At 42.2% G+C, this 22,980-nt stretch overlaps 1 protein-coding gene across 1 annotated transcript; it reads left to right on the forward strand.

Moving 5' to 3' along the window:
- Positions 1-460: 460 nt before the first annotated feature.
- LOC146005767 (uncharacterized) lies at positions 461-19,229 on the forward strand. The gene is made up of 8 exons (XM_083145194.1): positions 461-564; positions 641-740; positions 1,021-1,146; positions 1,376-1,483; positions 1,668-1,886; positions 2,088-2,126; positions 2,344-3,114; positions 19,198-19,229. Exons 1-8 carry the CDS (start codon positions 559-561, stop codon positions 19,227-19,229), a joined length of 1,401 nt encoding a protein of 466 aa, XP_083001320.1. The 5' UTR covers positions 461-558.
- The last annotated feature ends 3,751 nt before the right edge of the window (positions 19,230-22,980 follow it).

The following is a 22,980-nucleotide window of genomic DNA, read 5'->3' on the forward strand; positions in this document are numbered from 1 at the left end:
TGGTTTTTTGGTATTACGGCTTTGATATTTATAAATAGCTTCATTTTAATATTGTATCATTGTATTATACATAATGATTTTAAATAATGAGCTAGTTATCACATTTATATGTGCTGTCTGCTGACTACGCATGTGATATGATGAGGTTGCTGCAGTAGCTTTGTTGGATCACCTGTAATTAATTTTTATTGAATGATCTATAGAATACAATGTCAGTAGATGTGGTTTTTTGGTATTACGGCTTTGATATTTATAAATAGCTTCATTTTAATATTGTATCATTGTATTATACATAATGATTTTAAATAATGAGCTAGTTATCACATTTATATGTGCTGTCTGCTGACTACGCATGTGATATGATGGGGGTGCTGCTGTAGCTTTGTTGGATCCCCTGTAATAAATTTACATAGATGAGGTTTTTTGTGAGAGCGTTAATAGTTTTATGTGATTTTGTGCACGCAAATTTCGTTATGTTTGCTTATAGTTATCTTTTATTATCAACAGTGATTGTTGTAGAAATTGACTTTGAACTTAAGCTATCAACAAAACATCAACATGCAGGTGTGTATATGATATTTACAATAGTTTAACAATATCTTATTGTATTGTTATTTCAACTTATTATTATTTATTACAGAGAAAGGAATACAAAACCATTAATGCAAATAAAATAAGTCTCAGAGATTTTCAAGAGTTACCCAGCTTCCAACAGCCGTCAAATGAGCAGACAAATACATGTAAGTTTACAGATCAAAGACACAGGGTTGTTGCTAGGGCATGATTTGTTAAGGCACAGGGGGCTATTGACGGTGGTTATAAATGTTACTCTGTTGGTGTTAATTATTATTACCAGGCTCAGATGTGTTAGTCACAGGTTCTGTTAAGACAAGCGCCCTATTGGTATTAATGTTACACGTGTTGATTGTATTTTTCGTTCTACAAAATTGTTGTGTTAATTTTTATTTTATTTTTTATGTATATATTATTTTTTATTAAATTGTTAATCCCATAAATCAGTTTCAGATGTCACAAATGACGCATCTGAAGTTGGATCATATGGTTCGGATTTCACAGTCGGTCCGGATCTGACGACATTCGAAAACCCATACGCAGCATACTCTGATTTGTCCGAATCGCAAAAATGTAGGTGTTCATAAGCCGTCAAAAAATGTGATGTATGTTAAAAAATGTGATATATTATTATTTCCAAAAATATGTCTCTCTCTCTCTCTCACGCTATCTCGCGCGAACTCTCACGTTCTCACTCATATATATATATATATATATATATATATATATATATATATATATATCCTGTTATATTCATTTTTATACCGCCTGTGATATTAATGTGTTATTTGTTCTCTGTTAGTATCGCCGATTATGTCGAAATCTGATGCAGAACACATAATGGATGATCTCTGGAATTTACCATCGGCAAAACACTATAAACAGCTATACCAGACCCCGGCTATACAAGGTGAATTTTGACGATTGGCTAGTGATGTTTTTATAATGTGTTTTTGTGTTAAATGTTGCATATCGTCGCAAAATCATGAATAGTGTCCACAGGAGTTGTTGTTATCATGACTTAAATGACGTTTTTTTTTTTTTTTTTTGCAAGTCAGCGAATGTGTCGTTAATTGATAATATATGTATTACAGATGACATAGCTAGCCGGTATGAACCTACGGTACCTAGGGCCGATACGTGTGAAGCGGGACCATCCGGATACAGAGAACCGACATCGGGTGTTGGATCAAACGCCAAACAACCCAACAGCGCATTGGCTAAAGGAGCAAAAAGAGCCCAGATCGGCGATCAAGCTTTCTGGTCATTGTTTAAAGGAACCATGCCGGCGCAAACCTTTGACAAATACCCGTGTATGTTTATTTATTTGGTTTCTTATATAGCACAACATTTACCATTGTTCTTTACAAATGGAAACCACAGGTATTAAACAGCCTGTGTAGACGTAAGCCGACAAGGAAGGTGGGGGTTGGGAGGTGATCCTGAAGTTGTTATAATGCGACTGTCTTTGTGGCCGCGTATGTGTAACTAAAACGGTGTGATTTTTATTACAGTAGGAACCACGCCGATGGAAAGATCTGGCAAATATTCAGGTGTGTAATGTAATGTTTATTTATTTAGTTTCTTATATAGGACCGCGTTCATCATTGTTCTTTACAAATGGAAACCACAGGTATTAAACAGACTGTGTAGATGCAAACCGACATGGATGGGGTGGGTGTTTTGGGAGGCGGGTCTGAAGGTGTTATAAAGCGGTTGTCTTAGTGTCCGCGAATGTGTAACTAAAACGTTGTTATTTTTTATTTACAGCGGATCCGCGACGATTCGCAAAAATGATAGCCGCGGCCGGGGTTGCTCAACCACTCAATGCTGAAATGGATGGGGGTGAATCAGCTAAAACGGTGATCGACCCACAACGTCAAGAAAATGTATCAAGGGCCGAGATCATGGCCACCGAGCGCGACGATTTCAAGCCAAGCAAGCGGAGAATTACAAAAAGTCGAGCCGGTCAAGAAAACAAGGCCGATTTATCAGACCTTAAAAGAAGATTGAAATATTCGGAAGGTAGACCCGTGAGAAAAAGAATTGCATTACAAACAGTGCCAACCGTGAGTAATGTGGATTACCCGCACGCATTTACAACACCTGCAACACCTACTGAATCCGACATTGACATTGCCGGTAATACAAAGACTGTGAAGACTCGTAAAACTTTACGACTGTCAAGAGAGAGATACACGCCGCTGACGGATGATGATGTCATCGTGATTTCAGACACGCAGGAACATCATACTGCAGAAACGCAAAGCGTAGTCAGTAACACGCCTGCAGATACATTATCCGCTAATGATGAGGACTTAAATGGGCAAACATTTTTTATCACCCCTAGTGAAGAGTCAGTCTCAGATACACCACAGAATGATGATGAGGCTGTAACATCTGTAGCCGGAATCCCTGATAAAGTAATGGGTGATGATTACACAAAACTACCCAGTGTTTTTACCACGGTCGGCGAGGCAACCGCATCGGGCTGTGCGGATGCCCCGCCGACCGTGGTATCGACAGACATAGTTGATGGGGGTCAGAATGTGGAACAATTAGGACAAGATGCGGAAATACAATACTACGCGGTCATGGGGAGGATGCGTGAGCATATAGGGTACATGCGTAGAAATGTCAATACCCTGTTGAATCGTATAAAAGATGAGCTTTATGGTTCAAAAAAGAAGCCAGAGATCATTAAAGAACTTGTAGAAATGTACATGAATGTAACATCAAATCATATAGCAGAGACCGTGAGGACTAGGGATTTTATTAAAGCGAACATGTATCATTTTGCCGAGATAATTGAAACGGATCCGTGACTAGGCATGGTGGGTTATGGGTTGAAACGTAATTTACATGTGTGTAAAAAAGCCCCAAGAATTAAAGCAAATGTACCGTGCAAAATCTCACACTTATTTCGCCGTTCGAAAATAAAACAGGCTTTAAAATGCATATACAGGCTGAGAAAGCGTAAACAACACAGGGTGCGAGGCACACCCCCAACCCCGTGTGCACAGGCTGACAAATCGCCGGACCAACCATCACCGGGTGACGCTGCGTCACCTGACAATGTTGAACACCCCGCAACGCCCAGGCATAATGACATAGATGGGAGTGCGCCACCCGGTGATGGTGAAGGTCGGCGAGATGTGTACTTAGAAGCGGTTAACAGGTATGAGCGACACCATCCTAATTTCAGAGCTATTGAGTATCATAATCATTTTCAATTTGTTAATTTGGAAAGAGTTACATCATTTGCAGAGGGTGTTGAAGCCGTACACAACGCTATACAGGTTATGATTGATGAATTCATGGTTGGTGTTGACCCTAATGATCGTGTACAGTTAAGATTGGAGGGGGGTGGTTTACACAACGCCATCTACTCACACCGAAAGCCGCAAGAATCATTAGACGCTGTCAGTTTCTTGAATCAAATTACAAACACTCTTCAAAGTAACGCTGAATTCTTATTAGGCACGGGTTTAAGGTTTGTGATCACTGTTTTTAGAAATAGAGCGGGTGGGGCCCTAACTGGTCGCGGCCTTAGATGCATTCCATACAGCTTAATTATAGAAAGGCGCAGAAGACACCTGTATGATTTCAACAATACGCACAATTATTTGTGCTTTGCGGCATCGATCTGCAAACTTCTGGATAAAGGTAATGCCACAGACGCTGAAATACACGATCGGGCGCTTCAAATTCATAAGGATTTGAAACTATCGATCGATAAAGCAGTCAGCTTTAGCGACGTTGTTGTTTTTGAAAAACACTTAAAAACAAAAATTACAATATTATATCATAATAATCGTTCTTGGCATTACTATTCTTCAGATTCGCGCTACGGTGATACCCTGTATGTATTATATCACGATTCACACTATTATGGCCTGATTAATATCTGCGCATTTCTCGGATCGAGATTTTTCTGTTCCTTCTGTAATCGAACTTATGAGCGCAAAAATAGCCACGATTGTCTTTTCTTTTGTAAGGCTTGTCACAGACAAGCTTGCGCTGATGATGGGGCTTCCGCATTAAGATGTTCGGTTTATAGGGTGTTTTGCAGATCGCGTGAATGTTTAGAGGAGCACAAATCCTTAGCTTTAGATCGCAAAATATCCTGTCTTGAACATGTTTATTGCGACAGGTGTTGTCTCTACCGTCGCAGGTCTCATGAGTGTCAGGGGCTAAAGTGTTCTACTTGCAAGGCATATGTTGATGGGTTTGCGGATCATTTGTGTTACATACAGCCCATCAAAGCGGAAGAACCCACCACCAAATACATCTTTTTTGATTTCGAATGCATGCAGGAGACAGGTATACATATACCAAACTACTGTTACGCTCTCACATTAATGGGTGAGAAATCCTGGGAGTTTAAGGGCAAAGGTTGTATCGATGATTTTGTAAAGACGTTCATGAAACCAAAATTTGCGCATTACACATTCATAGCCCATAACGCTGGGCGGTATGATGCGTATTTTGTATTGAACAAGATCATCAAAGAACGGTATACAGTATCCCTCATCTCTAATGGCGGAAACATAATGTGTATCACAATAAAAGATCTGAAGATTAGGTTTAGAGACTCTCTCAATTTTCTCCCCATGAAATTGAGCAGATTTCCAAAGGCCATGGGATTTGATGGCGTTAAAGGTCATTTCCCGCATTTTTTTAACACAGCCGATAACCAAAATTACATAGGGGGCATGCCCTCAATAGAATATTTTGGCCTACAACACATGATGCCTGAGGAGGCCGCTGATGTTACAGAGTGGTACGAAAAAAACAAACACAAGGCGTTTAATTTTCAAAAAGAATTAATACGATATTGTAAAGAGGATGTCAGAATATTGCAAAAAGGGTGCGCAGCTTTCAGATCAGCCGTTATAGCCATGACAGAACAGGAGTTTGTAATAGCGGCAGAGAAAAAAGATGTAGCCGTTAAACGTCACGTTGATCCATTCCAACTGACGACTTTAGCGTCGGTTTGTATGGCTATGTATCGTTGTAAATATTTACAGGCAAACACATTGGCTCTTGTACCGGGTGATAACTATCACAAGACCCAGAAGCGTTACTCAACACCGGCCATACAGTGGTTAATGTACATAGAACACAAAGAAGGTGTGAGTATAAGACACGCTTTACAAGGTGGTGAGAAGAAAGTCGGCAGATACAGTCTGGACGGTTACGCCGTGATTAACGGCGTGCCAACAGCTTATGAATTCCAGGGGTGTTTTTATCACGGTTGTGACAACTGTTACAAAGCCGATGATGAAAACAATCTGACTAAAACAACCTACGGTCAACTGCGGCACAAGACACAGTTAAGGATACATTTCCTTAAACGGTGTGGATTTCAGATAAGGGAGATGTGGGGGTGTGAGTGGAAGAAAATGAGGGAGACTGATGAGGAGCTTCAGGTTTTTCTGAAAGGTTTGGAAATCCCTGACCCCTTGGATCCTCGTGATGGTCTTTATGGCGGCCGCACTAACGCCATAAAACTTTATCACAAGACAGAGTGCGATGAAAAAATACACTATTTTGACTTTACTAGCCTATACCCATTTGTCAACAAGACCAAAACATATCCTATACGTCACCCACGCATCATTTATAAGGACTTTGATGATGTCACAAAGTATTTCGGTTTTGTTAAATTAAAAATTAATCCTCCGCGAGGCCTTTTCTTTCCAGTTTTACCGGTTAAAATGAATGGCAAGTTAATGTTTCCGCTGTGCCGCACATGCGCCGAATCTGGACAGTGTGAGCCGTGTGTTCATGACTCAGAAAACCGCGCCCTAACCGGTACATGGTGCACAGTGGAGATAAATCTTGCTATAGAAAAGGGGTACAAAGTGTGTAAAATCTATGAGGTGTGGCATTTTGATGAGAGATCTGATGATTTGTTTTCAGGTTACATTAAAACACACCTCAGAGATAAACAGGAGGCTTCTGGTTACCCTGATTGGTGTACAGACTCTGTGAAACAACAAGAGTACATAGACGCGTATCAAAAAAATGAGGGCATAGCTTTAAGACACGAACACATAAATGTCAACCCCGCCAAAAGACAAATTTCTAAATTGTTTTTAAACTCATTATGGGGTAAATTTGGTCAACGTAGCAACATGCCCAATACTTGTCTAGTGACAGATCCTGATAAGCTTTTTGAATATGCCTTTCAACCACACTATGAGGTGTCTGCTTTAGACTTCATAGACTCAGAAACTGTTATGGTCAACTGGAAATACGCCAAAGACCATTATACCAGGTCTTCAACAACAAATATATTTATAGCAGCATTTACCACAGCGCACGCCCGCGTCGAGTTGTACAACCTATTGGATAGATTACAAGATAGATGTCTGTATCACGATACAGATTCTGTAATTTTTGTCAGCAGGCCCGGTGACTGGAATCCGCCATTAGGCGATTATCTAGGGGAGTTGACCAGCGAACTACCAGCTGGTACGCATATAACAGAGTTTGTTTCAGCCGGCCCCAAGTCATACGGCTATAGACTAAGCAACGGCAAGACGAGCCTCAAGGTCAAAGGTATAACGTTGAATGTTTGTAATGAGCAGCACGTTAACTTTGACAGTCTGAAAGAACTGGTCTTAGATTATCCTTTAAACCCCAAAGGCGAGGATCAGAAAAAAATTGTGACCAGGCAGCCCGGTATAGTACGTGTGAAAAAGTACTGGCAGATTGAAACCCGTATGCTGCAGAAAACGCAAAAGTGCGTTTACACTAAACGTAACCTCACGGATAATTTTACAACCCTACCATTTGGTTATTAAGATGGATATCCGTTTTCAACACCCCTTCTCCTGTATTTTAGCCGGGCCCTCCAATTCGGGGAAAAGTTATTTTGTGAAAACGCTAATACAACACGCATCCACACATATGACGCATGTACCTGATAATATTGTTTGGTTTTACACCTGTTGGCAACCGATATATGACCAACTTCTGAGTGCTCACCCTGGTATGCGTTTTATAGAGGGGTTGCCCGAGTCATTTAGCGACGACCAGCTTTTTCCCCCTGATAAGATTAATTTAACGGTGATAGATGACTTGATGGATGCAGCGAGTAATAATTCTGAGGTTGAGAAAGCGTTCACAAAGTATGTGCACCATCGTAATCTCAGTGTCATGTACCTTGTGCAAAACATATTTTGTCAAGGTAGAAAGAGCAGGACTATACATTTAAACACAAAATATATGGTCCTGTTTAAAAACCCCAGGGATAAAATGCAGGTTAGCATTCTGGCTAGACAAATGTACCCATCAAAATATCGTTTTTTTCTTGAAGCCTATGAGTCCGCTACGGAGCCTCCATACGGTTATTTACTGGTTGATTTAAGAAACAATGCCCTTGATGATTATCGTTTACGAAGCGGTTTATTTCCCCCCGACACACCAGTAGCTTATGTTGTTAAGAAGCGGGGTTCTAAATAGCTATAACCGCGCATCCTATAGTCATTCATTACCACTTCTAACAGCTGTGAACATGTTGACCAGGATAAGGCGTAATTGGGCCCTTTTAAAAACCCTCATTAAAGCCAAACCGGCCCAAAGAAACGCTATATTATCCAACGCTTCAAACGATTTGGTGACAGCCATATGTGAGATTGCTCTCAATACGCTTAAAGGTAAAATACCCCTGTCACAGCGCCAGTTGAACTACCTTAAAAAGAAGAGGTCCCTTATAAAATCGCTTTGTAATAAGAAATGCGCCATTGGGAAAAAGAAGAGGTTGGTGAAACAGTCGGGTGGGTTTATCGGATCGTTGCTAGGATTTGCCATTCCATTAATTACCGGACTACTGTCTAATCGGTGATGGAATACGCTGAGAAAATGTATCTGGTCCCCCAGCAACAGATAGACCGTTTAAACAACAAACCAACCAGCGATGATATACGCAAAACAGCCACGCAAAGCCTAGATGCTGAGATCATAAGTATACTACATAATAATGCTTTATCAGAGTATGAAAAGGCAAAACGCTACACAGCTGTGTTACAGAGATACCTGGTATTGAGTAAACAAACTGATAGAGAAATGTCAACTTTAACGCTTTTATCACCCGGTGCAAATGCTGTTGAGGATACAACTAACCCTACACAAGGCGATGCTACCGACGCTGTTTACCACGATGTCTTGAACAGTGTTAATGCGCGGTATAAAAAGAACTGTGAAATACTAATGAGTAAAATGGTTCGCTCTAAAGACATTGCGAATTGGGACCGCAAGGGTGTGTTTATGTATAAAGGCGTCACAGTGCCAGGATCCAATGTGTTAGACTTGATAAGGGGTATCACGCAAAATCACAGCGTGACGAGTCATAAAATGCCTAACGGCTGGATTGAATTTATGCGCGCTATGGCTGAGTTGAATATCCCGTCCACTGTAGTTGGTAATGCATCAAACAGATTACAGTTAGATCGCTTAAAAGCTGAAATCTACGATGATGAAATTGGCAATGTAAATATAGCCTCCCCAATACACAACATTAAAAAAAGTCGTATAAATGTTTTAAATTCCCCCGGGTTAACAACGCCACACGGATACTTACTACCGAGGAAAAGATCCGTAAATCTGTTTCAGGATTCGCAGTGGTTGAACCTTTAACATATAACTAATTTATAATGTTTTTATACAATGTATTTTTGTGTGTTTAATTTGTACGATGACGTTTAATTTGTAATGTATCATGTATTTAGTGTATTGTTTTAACTGTAAAGTTTATCGTGTTATTCGTGATTATTTTGCTGTAAATACATTTTGTCTGTACCAATAAAATATGGTTATGATTTATAAAATGCTGTTTTGTTCTTTGATTCTAACCAGTTTGTCTGCAAAAATATGCAATCACACGATATAAAGTTCAATAAGCAAGATTTTTTAATAGAAAGTAACCATAAGCAATGTACATACAGCATTTCAATCACAACATTAGTTACAAGTTACACAAACAATTTTGTATTACACATTATTTTTATCAAACACATGTTGGTTACTGGTGACACAGGACTGTATACAGTTACCCGTATATCGACTCAAACAATGACTTCTAGGGAGACGTCTTACAAAGTTTGATACATAGCGATCATTACGTTTTGTATCAAAACTAAAACGGACCAACACATCTGTATATTTGTAATTTTTACACATGAAAAATATAAAGTATATACAATATTGTCCACAAACGGTACTGTTAAAACCTTGCAACTGCTTATTTTGGTGGTAAATTCTTTTTGAATTTGAGTTTAAAAAATTTATTATGGCCTTTGGGAATAGGGGGTTGTCAGGTTCTAAACCGTAAGAGTCCAAAAAGTAACACTCGCGCTGGTTGTTAAAATAAACGGCCAACCAATGCTCCCCCGGTTGGGCGCTGGTGTGTGTGTTGATTACAAACGCGCAGGGGTATTGCGATAGTTTACCGCTCGGAAGCATATCACACGGGTAGGTCCCTTTAAAAAACAGGCGCGTCACCGGATTAGCGTACAGTATACAATTTATCTGTAATGTGTTCATATCGCTGATGGGGTGATGAATATTGGTAAATATACGATAAATATAAAAATTATTTATTTCATTTATAGATAATCATACAGCACATCGCGCCGCTGGTTGATCTCGATGATATTATCAAATAATGCGTATATTATTATGTTGACTGTCCGGTCTAGTGCTCCTGCAAACCGGAATTCAGCTCGTAGATTACCGGTTCTGATTAGAGACAGATGCTCCGCGCATTCCTGTTCAGGCGACAGATCAAAAGCAAATAGTGTGTAGCCGTTGAGGTACTCTTCACGGTCAATTAGTATACCCGAATCTGATTTCTGCTTATTTGTGATCTGAATGAGCGACATATACTCGCGAACCGCATTACCGTGTTCAAAGTCTGGTTGAAATGGTTTGGCCGGATGCGGTGTTCCATCCAGGTATAGGGATGCGAAGTTTACATTTTTATGTTCAAACCGTAGAGGGTTTTTGTCATAGGCTCCTGAAAACGCTTCATTATCTACAAAAGCGGCTATAACGGTTTTTGGCACCTGTCCTAAAAACAGATTTTCTAAATTAAATACGCGACTCCCCGTCGGTATGCTATAGATCTTCATGCCCACTCTATCGATCGCATATTTGGCGTTGGTGGTCAGTAAGGCCTGGGCGTGTCCAATCCGGACTGCGGGTGAGACCTGAACCCTTTTCACAAACAGGGACGCTGCAACAATCTGAATTTTAAAGGCCTCCGCTTCAGCAGACATTAAGCAGAAAGCATCTTTGTTTCTGATGAGTTTTATCTTCAAGTCCACGGCGTTCAATATTAGTTTATGTTGATGAAAAAGGTCACAGTGTAGCGGCCCCAATAATTCAACCGTTCGACTTTGTGCCGTTGTTCTTGCCCTTTTTATAAACCCTGTGTTTACGCCATCCAGGGTTCTTGTGTTGTGTTCTCCAGCCACATCTTTGTAGAATAATCCAGTTGTGTGTTTTGTGGATAACGCATCTGAGCTATAATTCAGTATGGTCTCTATGTAGGCCCTATAAGCGTAAAGATTATTGGATTGCGATATGAGCCTATCACCCAAAGTGACATCAACCTGGCTAAATAAAGTTGCTATGGGGTAATTAATAAGAGCGACCTTGGCGTCTTGAGGTATAGCAGTGTTATCAGGCCGTACGATCTTGCAGGTCACGTACAGCAACGTGTTGTTCAGATCGTAGTAGTGTTCCCCGCTGGCCGCTATGTAGAATTCAAGCGGCGCGGTCTCGGATAATGCCGCCAAAGGTTGAACTTCGACGTAGAGGCTTTTCTCTACGCTGGTCTGCGTCGGTGGTACGTCAAAAAGGTCAAGTTCAGATTTTGCGCATTCCATGGATTCATTGTGTATGAAAGACATGCTTAAAAAATATCACCGACCCTTCGCTTCGGTTTCCTTTTTTTAATTAAGCCGCGTCTGCTCCGTTTTTTGTTTAAAAGGGGTCTGCACCATGTCGGAAGTCGTATTGCCCGCTTCCGTTTATTTTTAGCCGCCCCTTTCCTGGCATAGATTAAACCTGATCCATCTTGCTTCGCTTGATTTGCGTCGTGTATTTTGCTCACAACCGCCGCTGTGGCTTGTCCGATGACGTCTTTCGCGATGTTGCGTGCTGCATTCTTCACGTGGGGCTTTGCTATCGCCAGCCCTCTTCGGAAAAGCGGTACCGCTTTTCTGAACAGGCTTCGAAAAATTCCACCTAAACCGCACCCGTACATATACGCGCTGCCGTGAAAACCGGGTAATCCATTACCGGCCTGTGTTTTATAATATTGCGCGTAGAGCCCCGGGTCACCATAATTTTTAACGGCCACCATTGTCTTTAATAAAATTCGGATTTGCGGCGTCTGAAATGTAGTTTCACGTTCGCTTTCCCAAACTTGAATGACATGTTTTCGTTCTGATCATTCTTTATCTCTATGGCTATAGTGTCAAAATGCGTCTTGCACAACGGAACATAATCGGGCTTCTCATACCGTATAGTGACCATCTCGTTGTTACGGCCCTTTATTTCAACGGTGCGCAACAACGGGACATAACTATCACCGACCCTCTGATGTTCGATAATATCTGTGTACACGAAGAGCGTATATTGCCCTCCGCTGATGTCGGCGCACGGTTTTAAAAACTTAGTTTTCGGGTATAACCCCAGTATTCTCGACAATTTAGGACCGGCTGTGATGTTGTACATCGCCTTGTTGTCGATGATTATCTCTCGTTCAAGCGGATCGTACAATAGTTTTAAACCATCCAGTTTATGTCGGTCAATTTCAGCGTTGAAAGAAAACAGTAACGCCCCGATGGTTTCATAAAACCCCGGTTTAACGCAAACCCTCGTTGCTGTACCGCTCGTCCCATCCCACTTTGTTATTTTCAACACACAATCACGCACATCGATTGTATTCCAGGTGTGTGGGTATTGTATTTCTGTAAGAGCTACTTCCCAATCTCCACTTAAGTCTATCGGCCTTGCTAACTTTGTGGTATAGTCAGAAATCTTATTTTGTGGAAATGTATCGGCTGAGGCGTTACTCGGCAATGTTATGTAGAAGGGTTTGTCATCCATCTTCCTCTTTGTTTATATATCTTTTATCTCCGATGCAGCGACCCAACTGTTAAATTTTGTGGGGTATCCACGCCACTTGACTAATACGTGTTTCCTCCCTCTAACCGTCTTATTTTTTAAAATCTTCTCCACTTTGTAAATCCTATTATAGTTTTTCGGTATACTTTGAAGTTCTTCGGGGTAAAAACTACCCGTTATAGCCTCCCCGTAGAGATCCTCCAACGTGTAAAGCGGCTTAAGTCCTTTAGTGTTCACGCCGCGTATTACAAATATTTCCTCAGAAAAACTCTGTTCGTAACCTTTCTGAAATATATCCTTATATTTTGAGATACGAACGTGGTCCCCGACCGCTAAACAAGCCTTTGTTTTCTTACTTCTAAAGTAATCGCCATATATCGTCTTGAAGACATCCAGCGCATTAGAGCCATCCACATCATTCGGCGCCCGCTTAATCGTTCTATGGTATGTGTTATTATAACTGGTAATGAACGCTTGTAAAACGTCTATATATCGGTATGTATTATTCGCCGTGAAATATCGCCACATTCGTGTTTTTAAAGTCCTATTGAAGCGTTCTATAACGGCTGCTTTCACATCATTATTGGTTGTGAAATGTTGTATACCGTATTTTTCTAACAACTTTTTTAGGACTTTGTTTAGAAACTCTTTACCATTATCGGTTTGTAGTTTCCGCGGTACGTCCCCCTGTTGGAATAATTTTTCAAAAGCCTTAGCGACAGTCGTCGCGCTCTTAGCAGTCAGACTTTCAGCCCAGGCCCTCTTACTGAATATATCGATGACTGTTAGTATATATTTTACTCCTTCGTTGTGCTTTGCCAGATCTATGAGCGATACCAAATCACATTGCCACTGTTGATTTATATCCGATACGCATATCATATTCCTTTTATAGTTTTTTCTAGCCGGTTTGTGCAATGTGTACGCGTCTTGCTCTTGTAACCATTTTCTCACATCGGCTCTTTTAAATTTATTTTTCAAAGCTTTATAATATTTATCAAAGCCGCAAAAACTCCCCGGCTTTAATACGTTATAATAACAGGCTTTCAGCCGGCTGTTTTGATGATCAGCGTTGCGAGACATCCTACACAAATCAAATTTGATATAAAACAAGATCTACATTTCTACGAATTATATATCTGTTGTATACCATATTTTTCTAACAACTTTTTTAGCATTATGTTTAGAAATTCTTCCAGCTGGTTAAGATATCATTAAGTGACCTTTATAAATTAATTTATACAGCTGTGGTTTTATTTGACATAGACAATATCAGTGTATGAAGTTACAGTATCAAACCAATTATATTTTAATACGGGGGGTTAATATTATTTATACCACTTTCATATCAAACGTGATAGCTTTATCACGTTTGATATCAAACTGTATAAATGGGGCGTGGACAAACTGTATAAAAGGGGCGTGGACCTGTCAAAACCAATTAGTTTGAAGAAAAAGTGTGCCTTATCTACTTATGTTGAATACAATGTTTTTATCTGTGAACTCTTTGTGTGAAGTAGTTATCAATCCTATACATTAAAGCATTGGTTTCCAAATGTTTTTGAATCACGGCGCCCTAGAGCATCAAAAAAATTTCATGGTACCCCTGGGCTGAATGTTTATTATTGAGGGACAAGACTTGCTACTGTTTGTCCACATATGTTATGATTGGCAGCCTCACTGCTTTTGCCTGTTATATTGATCATAAATAATTTTAATTGGTCTTGGCACACCAGCCCAGGGCACCCCTGCAGGTCTCCAGAGGCACCTCAGTGTGCCAAGGCACACAATTTGGGAACCACTGCATTAAAGGCTAACACTGCTCCTCACCACTATGGAGAGGGGGATTCAAGTAATGTGCATGAAGATGGACACTACAGCATTTCCTGCTTGCACTGACAGTACTGTTATGCAGTGTTGAAATTGGGGCATGAAGGGCCGACCAGGAAACTGCAGTGGTAGGGACCCATACTAAATGCATCACTGTACAGATACAATGGGGAGTATTCAATATGGGATTCCCATGTCATTTTCGTTTGATCCGACAGTAACTTGACAGTCAGAATTTAATGTTCTGGCTGTCGGGTGTCGGAAAGTCAGTGGATTGTCGAAAACAGCTGCGGATTGTCAAAAAACAGCCATGAATTTGTCAATCCACAGCCATGTCCGGCAAAACAGATCCGATTTAAAAAAAAAGTTGGATCTGACACTTCAATTCCGTCATTAATAGCAGTATTGAATAGGTGAGTGCCAATATTTCCCCTGTCGGCACATACTGAATACCCCAATATGTTTGTATTAGAAAAACAAACTTAGGCTATGAAACTTTCTCAGATTGATTCATTAGTGCTTTACTCTTGAGCCAACAATGGTATCCAATATGGCAAACAGAATGTCCAAAGTGTTCTGGAATTATTCTGAGCAATATCTTTTACTTTCTCATCTAGTGTGCTTGAGGCGTAAGTCTGGTGAATAGACCCTTTCAAATAATTACTTTCCAAGGAAAATAATGGCCACTTGGAAAGTGGAGATACAGTAGATTCACACTTGCTTCACATAGTTAAAGGTAATAATCTGTCCATCCAGGAAGTGTACATGACTCTTGTCATATGTGAAGTTGAAGGATATACTGTATTACTAGTATTGATGTTGAGGGAATAAATAAATTGCCTTTCCAAAAAAATTATTTGGGAAAACAAATAATAGATTTATCTCATTATAAGCAATTTTTCAAATAAATCTTTGACATCCTATTTGAAAACAGTGTAAGAGTATTTCCATTTTACTTTGCTTATTACATTTAAACAGTGGGTGACATCATGTATATAGGTGCTGGATGGCACTGGGTTTTAGAAGAGTCTACATATAAATAATTATAATATGTTAAGAATTAAGGTGCATATACACGGTCTATAATCGCTGGCAATATGGTCGCTGAGTGACCATATTGCCAGCGATAGGAGTGTGCACCAGCGAAAAATCGCCGGGTGCACGGTCCCATTTTTAGCCCCCTTATGATCGCTGGTTGCAGGAGCTTGTCTTAAACTCCATTTTGCATGGAATATGGTCAGGGGCTGGCTGGCAATTTTTCGCCTGGGGGGCAAGTCCAGAGCACTGGCCCATAACCGCTTATTGTTAAATGGGGTGTGGTATGCATTAAAACAGGAGGACATCACAGGCTGCTCTCAAATCATAAAAACAGAAGGACACTGCAGGCTCCTCCTCCTGCATAACATCAGGACACCACAGGCTGCTCCTCCTGCATACCATCAGTCCACCACAGGCTGCTCCCAATGCATACAAATGGGAGGACACCGCAGGCTGCTCCCCCTGCATAACATCAGGACACCACAGGCTGCTCCCCCTGCATAACATCAGGACACGAATGCTGCACCCCTTGCATATGAACAGGACTGAGGAGTCAAGACACCACAGGCTTCTCCCGGAGAAATTCTGGGGGCGGGGCCTAATTCCGGGGCGTGGCCTACACTCACGGCTCTCCCGCGAGGCAACGCCCCCATTTTGCCACTATGGGGGCATGACCCAGAGGCTCTGTGAGCCTCTAGCCATGCCCCCAGCCCGCTGGCTGCGGGAATAGACGCTGTGCGCATGCGCACAGCGTTTATTCCCCGCTGCTTAGAAAGCCGACAGGGGGGACTCCCAACAGCCCCCCCTCACCGCGGGACACTGCTGGCCGTGGGAGGGACAGCGGGACAGGCCCTGATAACCGGGACTGTCCCGCTGAAATCGGGACTGTTGGGAGGTATGAATATGTCACCGTGTAGACATATGTACCTTAGACTAAAGTGCATCGTGTGTGCCTCCTGTTGAGTCTCACTAAATACATGTTAAAAAACTCCACATGCTTTAAACACATGTTAAGTCTGTCATGCATACACAAATTCCAATGCTCTGAAAAAAGGTGCCATTACTAACCTAAAGAAGTTGATACAAGATATAGCCTACAGTAGCTTGCACCTTCTGGAGAAGTGTGCAAATATTTATTTTATGCATTTGTGAAATGATTCACTGAAAAATTACACACAACAATGCATGTGATGTGATAATCAATGGTTTTTATATGCTTCATAATACAAAATGTTGAAAGATAAACAGGTAATGCAGTAGCAAGATACATCTCACCAATGTAGGCTCTGGGGGGGGGGGGGGTGGACTGGACTGCAGCTCTGTTAAAAATTCAAATAGGGGAGGCACAGCAACTGCCATTCCAAACTGACTCACTGGCAGTTGGTGCTGCTCCCCCCCTCCGTAGCAGCCCCTGCATCTCACCCATCTCTAATTGTTTGGTACTTGTGTACTTTCACGGCTCCCACGATGTGCATCGTACAGGGAAAAATCGCATCGCATGAGATCGCATGCAATCTCATGCGATGCGATGTCGTTTTTCACAGAAATTATGGACATTAGTTGATCATGTAAAATGCACCCCAAATGTCATTTTTCACACTGTACCACCCCCACTATCAACGCCAACCCGAAGCGTGGCGAGCGCAGCGAGCCCGAGTGGGGCGGCGGTACGCATCCTACGACCTTTTCATACCCTCACTATCCACGTCGGTCATGGAGTTGAGAATAGAAAGTGTGGCGAGCGCAGCGAGCCACCGAGCCCGAAGCGTGGTGGACACGGATAACTGTGAAGCCCGCGAGGGGACACGGATACCTGTGAAGGTATCCGCGTCCCCTTGTGGGGCTCGATGCGCTCGCCACGATTCGGGCTCGGTGGCTCGCTGCGCTCGCCACACTTTCTATTCTCAACTCCACGCCGACGTGGATAGTGGGGGTATGAAAAGGTATTAGGATGCGTACCGCCGCCCCTCGCGGGCTCGCTGCGCTCGCCACGCTTCGGGTTGGCGTTGATAGTGAGGGTGGTACAGTGTGAAAAATGACATTTGGTGTGCATTTTACATGATGTCAACTCATGTCCATTATTTCTGTGAAAAATGACATCGCATCGCATCAGATCGCATGCGATCGCATGCGATTTCATCAAAAATGCATAAAAACACGGGAAAATCGCATCCCATCGCATGCCATCGCATGCCACTACATATGGCATGCGATGGCATGCGATGGGAGCTGTGAAAGTACACAAGTTAAACAATGCCAAGGGAGGAGGAGGAGAAAAGAAAACTCTGGGTGGGGGCACCCTTGTGTTACAGATCAAGATAGGTTATTCAACAATAAAATATAGCTTTTATTAGATATGCTTTAAAATACATGGGTTCCTGTACTGAAAGAAATTATATATAAAAAGCGCAGCGAAAATATGAAAAAAAATATATAGAGACACTGGTCAGGCTCAAGGCATCGGAAATCCTCATTAATCCCCTGATTGACACCAGGTTGTGGTCTGTTTGTTATGGGGTAGATATTAAATCATTTCGATTTTTATCCTGGACCAGTTGTTTGTCTCACAAAAAGGCAGGGATTGGCAGCAGTATGTCATGCAGTTGTGTAAAATAATGTGCTGACTTGTGGGAGCATGTGGATAAGTGTGGCATAAATATGAGCGGTACAGCAGGTAATGAAAGAGTGAAATACAAGAAAAGGAAAGATCCACTGGTCGAGACCAGTGGTTACCTGAAGAGACCCCACCGGTGTGGTACTAGGAGGCCGGAATGAAGTCTGCTGCTGTGCCGGGTATGTATGCGCTCGCTGCTGGCTGCTGGCGTCCCTGCCTGGAGAAAGCCAGTCACGTGTGTGCACCACGTGTCCTGGCGGAATCCTCTGACGTACGTTTCGCTACACCTGGTCACAGAGGTGTGTCCAGTGTACGTCAGCTCCTGTCTACTAATGTACGCTTCAGCCAATCAGTGCGTGGGCAGTGATGGTCTGCCCAATGCGACTGCTATGTGTCAGGGCGAATCCCGGAGCGAGGGTGCGTCCCTGTGAGCCAATGGGATGCCTAAGACAGCGGCCATGACACAGAGTGGAATCATTTACGCATTGTATGTTTAACTGTGCATGGGTCTTACATAATGAACCCCTGTGCGCTGGATAAAGATTTTTTTGGATAAAGTACTAGGAAAGGCTGGCGTGACAGGTGGGTGGGTACACTGTATAGCGGTCGGGTAAGCTGTTAAAAGAAAACGGGTCAGTACACACTGGGGGAATAGGGGTAGGGATGATGTGGAAATTAATCCATATTCCATCTAGATGGTTGCAAATGATGGATAGGGATAATGAGTGGGAGTAAAATTGGGAGTAAAAGGGGAAAGATAAAAATATATAGATAATAACGGTTTTATGTGGGTTATAAAGCCTATATGCTACCGTTACATGAGTGGAGACATATAATGGCGGTCCATAAGGATTATATGTGTATGTATATATATATATATATATATATATATATATATATATATATATCTCTCAGTGTGGCTTGTAGATTTACTTGTTCTTGACTGATAGTTCTTAAGATGATTATTTCTACATATTTTATAACTTTAACGGTTCCAGGCAAGTCTCAAGGTTGTGGAGATCAGAGTTAAATGGAGATGAATGTCCATAAATTAGTAGGCATTGGATCTGATAATGAGATTTTTAATTGACACAGAGAGCATATCTATAGAGAAGAATTGTGGGTCGTGCAATATGTGACTAATGACACTGAATGGGAATGTGAGGAGTGTAAATGGTGATATGGTGTTAGTGCCACAGTGTACTATGTGGATATGATGCTGTGAAAAATAATATGAGGAGGGAAAATAATGTTTATATTATATATATATATATATATATATATATATATATATATATATATATCTGTTACCACATGGGAGTTGTGCACCGGCCTGTTTAGAGACTTTGAATATACGATACCTGGTGTTCACAGGAGGTCCCCCATCCCATTACTTACCAGGCCCAGTGCTGCTTAGCTTCCAAGGTCGGCCGTGTTTGGGCGGTCCAGCATCGGTTTGATCGTAGTTTTCAGATTCTTACAGGTGGTGGGTGTGGGGTATTGGTGCTGGCAAGAGGGTGATGGCTATCAAAGGCCATCACTAATAGTGATACCAAATGTGACTATAAAAATATTAATGAAACGTGAGAGAGGTGGGAGTACTTTATTTGTGAAGGTTACCTTCCATAGTGCTGGAAAGTGTTATGGGAGGGATAAATAAAAGGGGTGATAGTAGTAATATAGCATATAGAGGTGCCACAAGGTGAGTCTATAGCGCTCTGTTTGTTAGTGTCAAGGAAGTTCAGCCAGGTTGGTCTTTTTATAGGAAAGCACCGTAGTTGATGTTCTCATTCATTCCTATTGGGTGGAGTGAGTTCAGCTTGAATATCCATTTGCTTTCTTTCTTTAAGAGGGTATTCGTAAGGTCTCCGCCCCTAATACCCAGGCTGATTTTTTCCAGTCCAAATATTTTCAGATCCTTCCAACTGTTGTTGTGTTTCTTGTGAAAGTGGCTGGCTACCGTCGTCAGCTTCCTCATCTTGGTTTTGTCAGTGTTGGCATTGCGAATGTTTCCTATGTGCTCTAATATTCTTTCCTTCAGTGGCCTTGTGGTCATGCCCACGAAGACTGTATGTACTGTCTCTGCTTGTATTGTTACCTACCTGGCTGTTTCGGCGACCAGTGGCGCCGCTGATGGCTGCCTAGGCGCTGTGCACCTCGGTGGGTATGTGTTCCCCACATGTAATGTTTTATTGTAATGTATGTAATGCCTTCTCCCCCTGCCCCCCCCCCCTTCATCCCTGCTTGTTGCTGCACTGTAAATCCACAAAAAATTCCTAGTGTGCGCAAGCATACATGGCCAATAAAGTTGATTCTATTCTATTCTATGCCCACGTATCGTTGTTCGCAGGGACAGGTTAGACAGTACACCACGTTTGGAGTATTACAGTTGATGTAATGTTGTAATTCAATTTTTTTGTCAAATTTGTCCTTGATCTGTTTGGTGTTGATGGTATGTGGGCACATTTAGCAGGAACCGCAAGAGTAGGTACCTGGTGCGATATCCTTGCGTTTTTGTGATCGAACAAAGTGGCTGGAGACTAGTTTGTCCCAGAGGTTTCTGGATCGTCTCCAGCTCATTGAGACTTGGGGGCTGAGTTTTTGGTAGAGAGTAGGGTCCAGGTGTAGCACTGGCCAGTCTTTTTGGATCGCATTCTTAATTTGTCTCCATTCCTGGCAAAAGTTGCCCACGAATCTAATCATCTTGTCATCCTTTTTGGTCTTCTTCTTGAAGATGAGTTCTTCACGGCTTCTGGTCGACGAAGTCTTGGCGGCTTTTTTGATGGAAGTTTTGCTGTAGCCCCTATCCTGGAGTCTTGAGGCCAGATTTTTGCTGAGTGTGATGTATTCTTCATGGTCCGAGCAGTTTCTTCTGAGGCGGAGAAATTCACCCTTTGGTATTTTTTCCACTGTTGGTGGAAAATGTGAGCTGGTTTGGTGCAGAAGCGTGTTGGTAGCCGTTTCCTTTCTATGGAGTCTGGTAGAGATCATATCTTGGTCGTTTTTGTAAATCATCAGATCCAGGAAGGGAAGTTGTTGTTGGCTGATAGTGTGTGTGAGATGGATGTTGAGAGGATTGTTGTTCAGAAGCTGGATAAAATCCAATCCTTCCCAAATCATCGTCGATATATCGAACCCACATCAGGACTTTCGAAGTTAGGTGTTCATTTTTGTCATTGAATACCAGGGTTTCCTCCCACCATCCGAGAAAGATATTCGCATATGTCGGAGCGCATGAATCTGTCATTAAATGTGAAAAAGTTGTGTTGTAAGACAAATTTCAGGAGTCTGCTCAGTAGTCTATGGAATTCCTCCATCCCTTCTGTCTGCATGAAGTACTCAACCGCCTCAATTCCGTGGTGATGATGGATTTATGTGTAGAGGGCCTCCACGTCAAGAGACACCATGTATTGATTAGGTTCTAGTTTTATGTCATTGATTCTACGGAGAACATCAGCTGAGTCCTGGGCAAAAGATGGCAGTTGTAAGACATGGTGTCTGAGGTGCAGGTCCAGGAATGTGCTGGCTTTCTCAGTGAGTCCTCCGATGCCGGATACTATCGGGCGGCCGGGGGGGGCAGTTGACATCTTTATGAACCTTCGGTAATAGATAAAATGTAGGAATCCTAGGGTTCTCAGTGTGCAGATATTGATGTTCTTTGTTCGTGATTACACCATCTTGTAGGGCTTGGTTGATGATTCCATTGTATTGGCTCTTGTAATTTTGTAGTGGGTTGAGTATGAGGGGTTTATAGCATTGTAGGTCATGTAGTTGACGGTATGCTTCCTTGAGGTAATCGCTTTGGGCCCACAGGACGACGTTGCCCCCCTTGTCCGAGGGTTTGATTATAACGTCTGTCCATCCATTTAATTCGGCCAGGGCAAGTCTTTCTTTGTGGCTGAGGTTGTCATGGCTTCGTCCACCCTGAAGTCCCTGTAGATGTATGGAGTCAAATTCCTTTGCTACGGCTCTCATGAAAACCTGGATCTCTGGACTGAGGTGTTCGTTGGGGAAGAAGGTGGATTTCTTCTTAACCTGCGGACGTTTTGTAATGTCCCATCTGTCTGATGTGTCCGGGTTAGATTCCGAGAATAATTCCTCTAAGGCCTGGAGGGCTTCTTCCTCCAAGTTGGTACCAATCGTGGGTCCCAGGTCCAGGTTGTCAGGCATTGGGATGGTGGTTATGTCTTGATCTTTGCCTTCGTACATCTTGGTCAATAGTAATTTCCTGCAGAAGAGTTTTAAGTCTTTTTCCCAGCCAAAGCGGAAAAAGTGTTCCGTGGGGGAATATGATAAGCCCTTTCCCAGTATGGATATCTGTTCAGGACTAAGTTGATGCGGGGTGAGGTTTATTATTTTCAAATTGTTATCTATATCCTCGGGTTGTGTGTGCATCATGTCCTTTACAGGGGTACATATTCCCTCCTGCAAGTCTGTTTCCCTGGGTAGTAGGGTATCGGTAGGTCCCACCTTCGCGGTTTTCTTGTGTTTTTGGCCTCCCCTCCGCGTGCGTTTCCTCTTTTATTTCTTCTGCCCTTGTCCTCTGGGGGCTCCCCTAAAAAAGGAACCCTGGTTGGTGAGTTTCCTCTTCTGATTGTGTTGGTTCTGTTTGTCTGAGGTTCGAATTCATCATCAGTTGCTGAGGTTTCGGCCTCTGAGGAGAAATACTGGTCGGAACGTGCTTGTGGTCTCTGTTTCCTAGTAGTCCTTTGCCATCTAAAGACTTGGCCCGTTGAGAAGTCCCTTTTGTCCCTGGCGAATTTATTTTTCTTTCGGTCAAT

This window comes from Crinia signifera, chromosome 5, assembly GCF_055691185.1.
Source record: "Crinia signifera chromosome 5, ASM5569118v1, whole genome shotgun sequence".
Taxonomy (NCBI): Eukaryota; Metazoa; Chordata; class Amphibia; order Anura; family Myobatrachidae; genus Crinia; species Crinia signifera.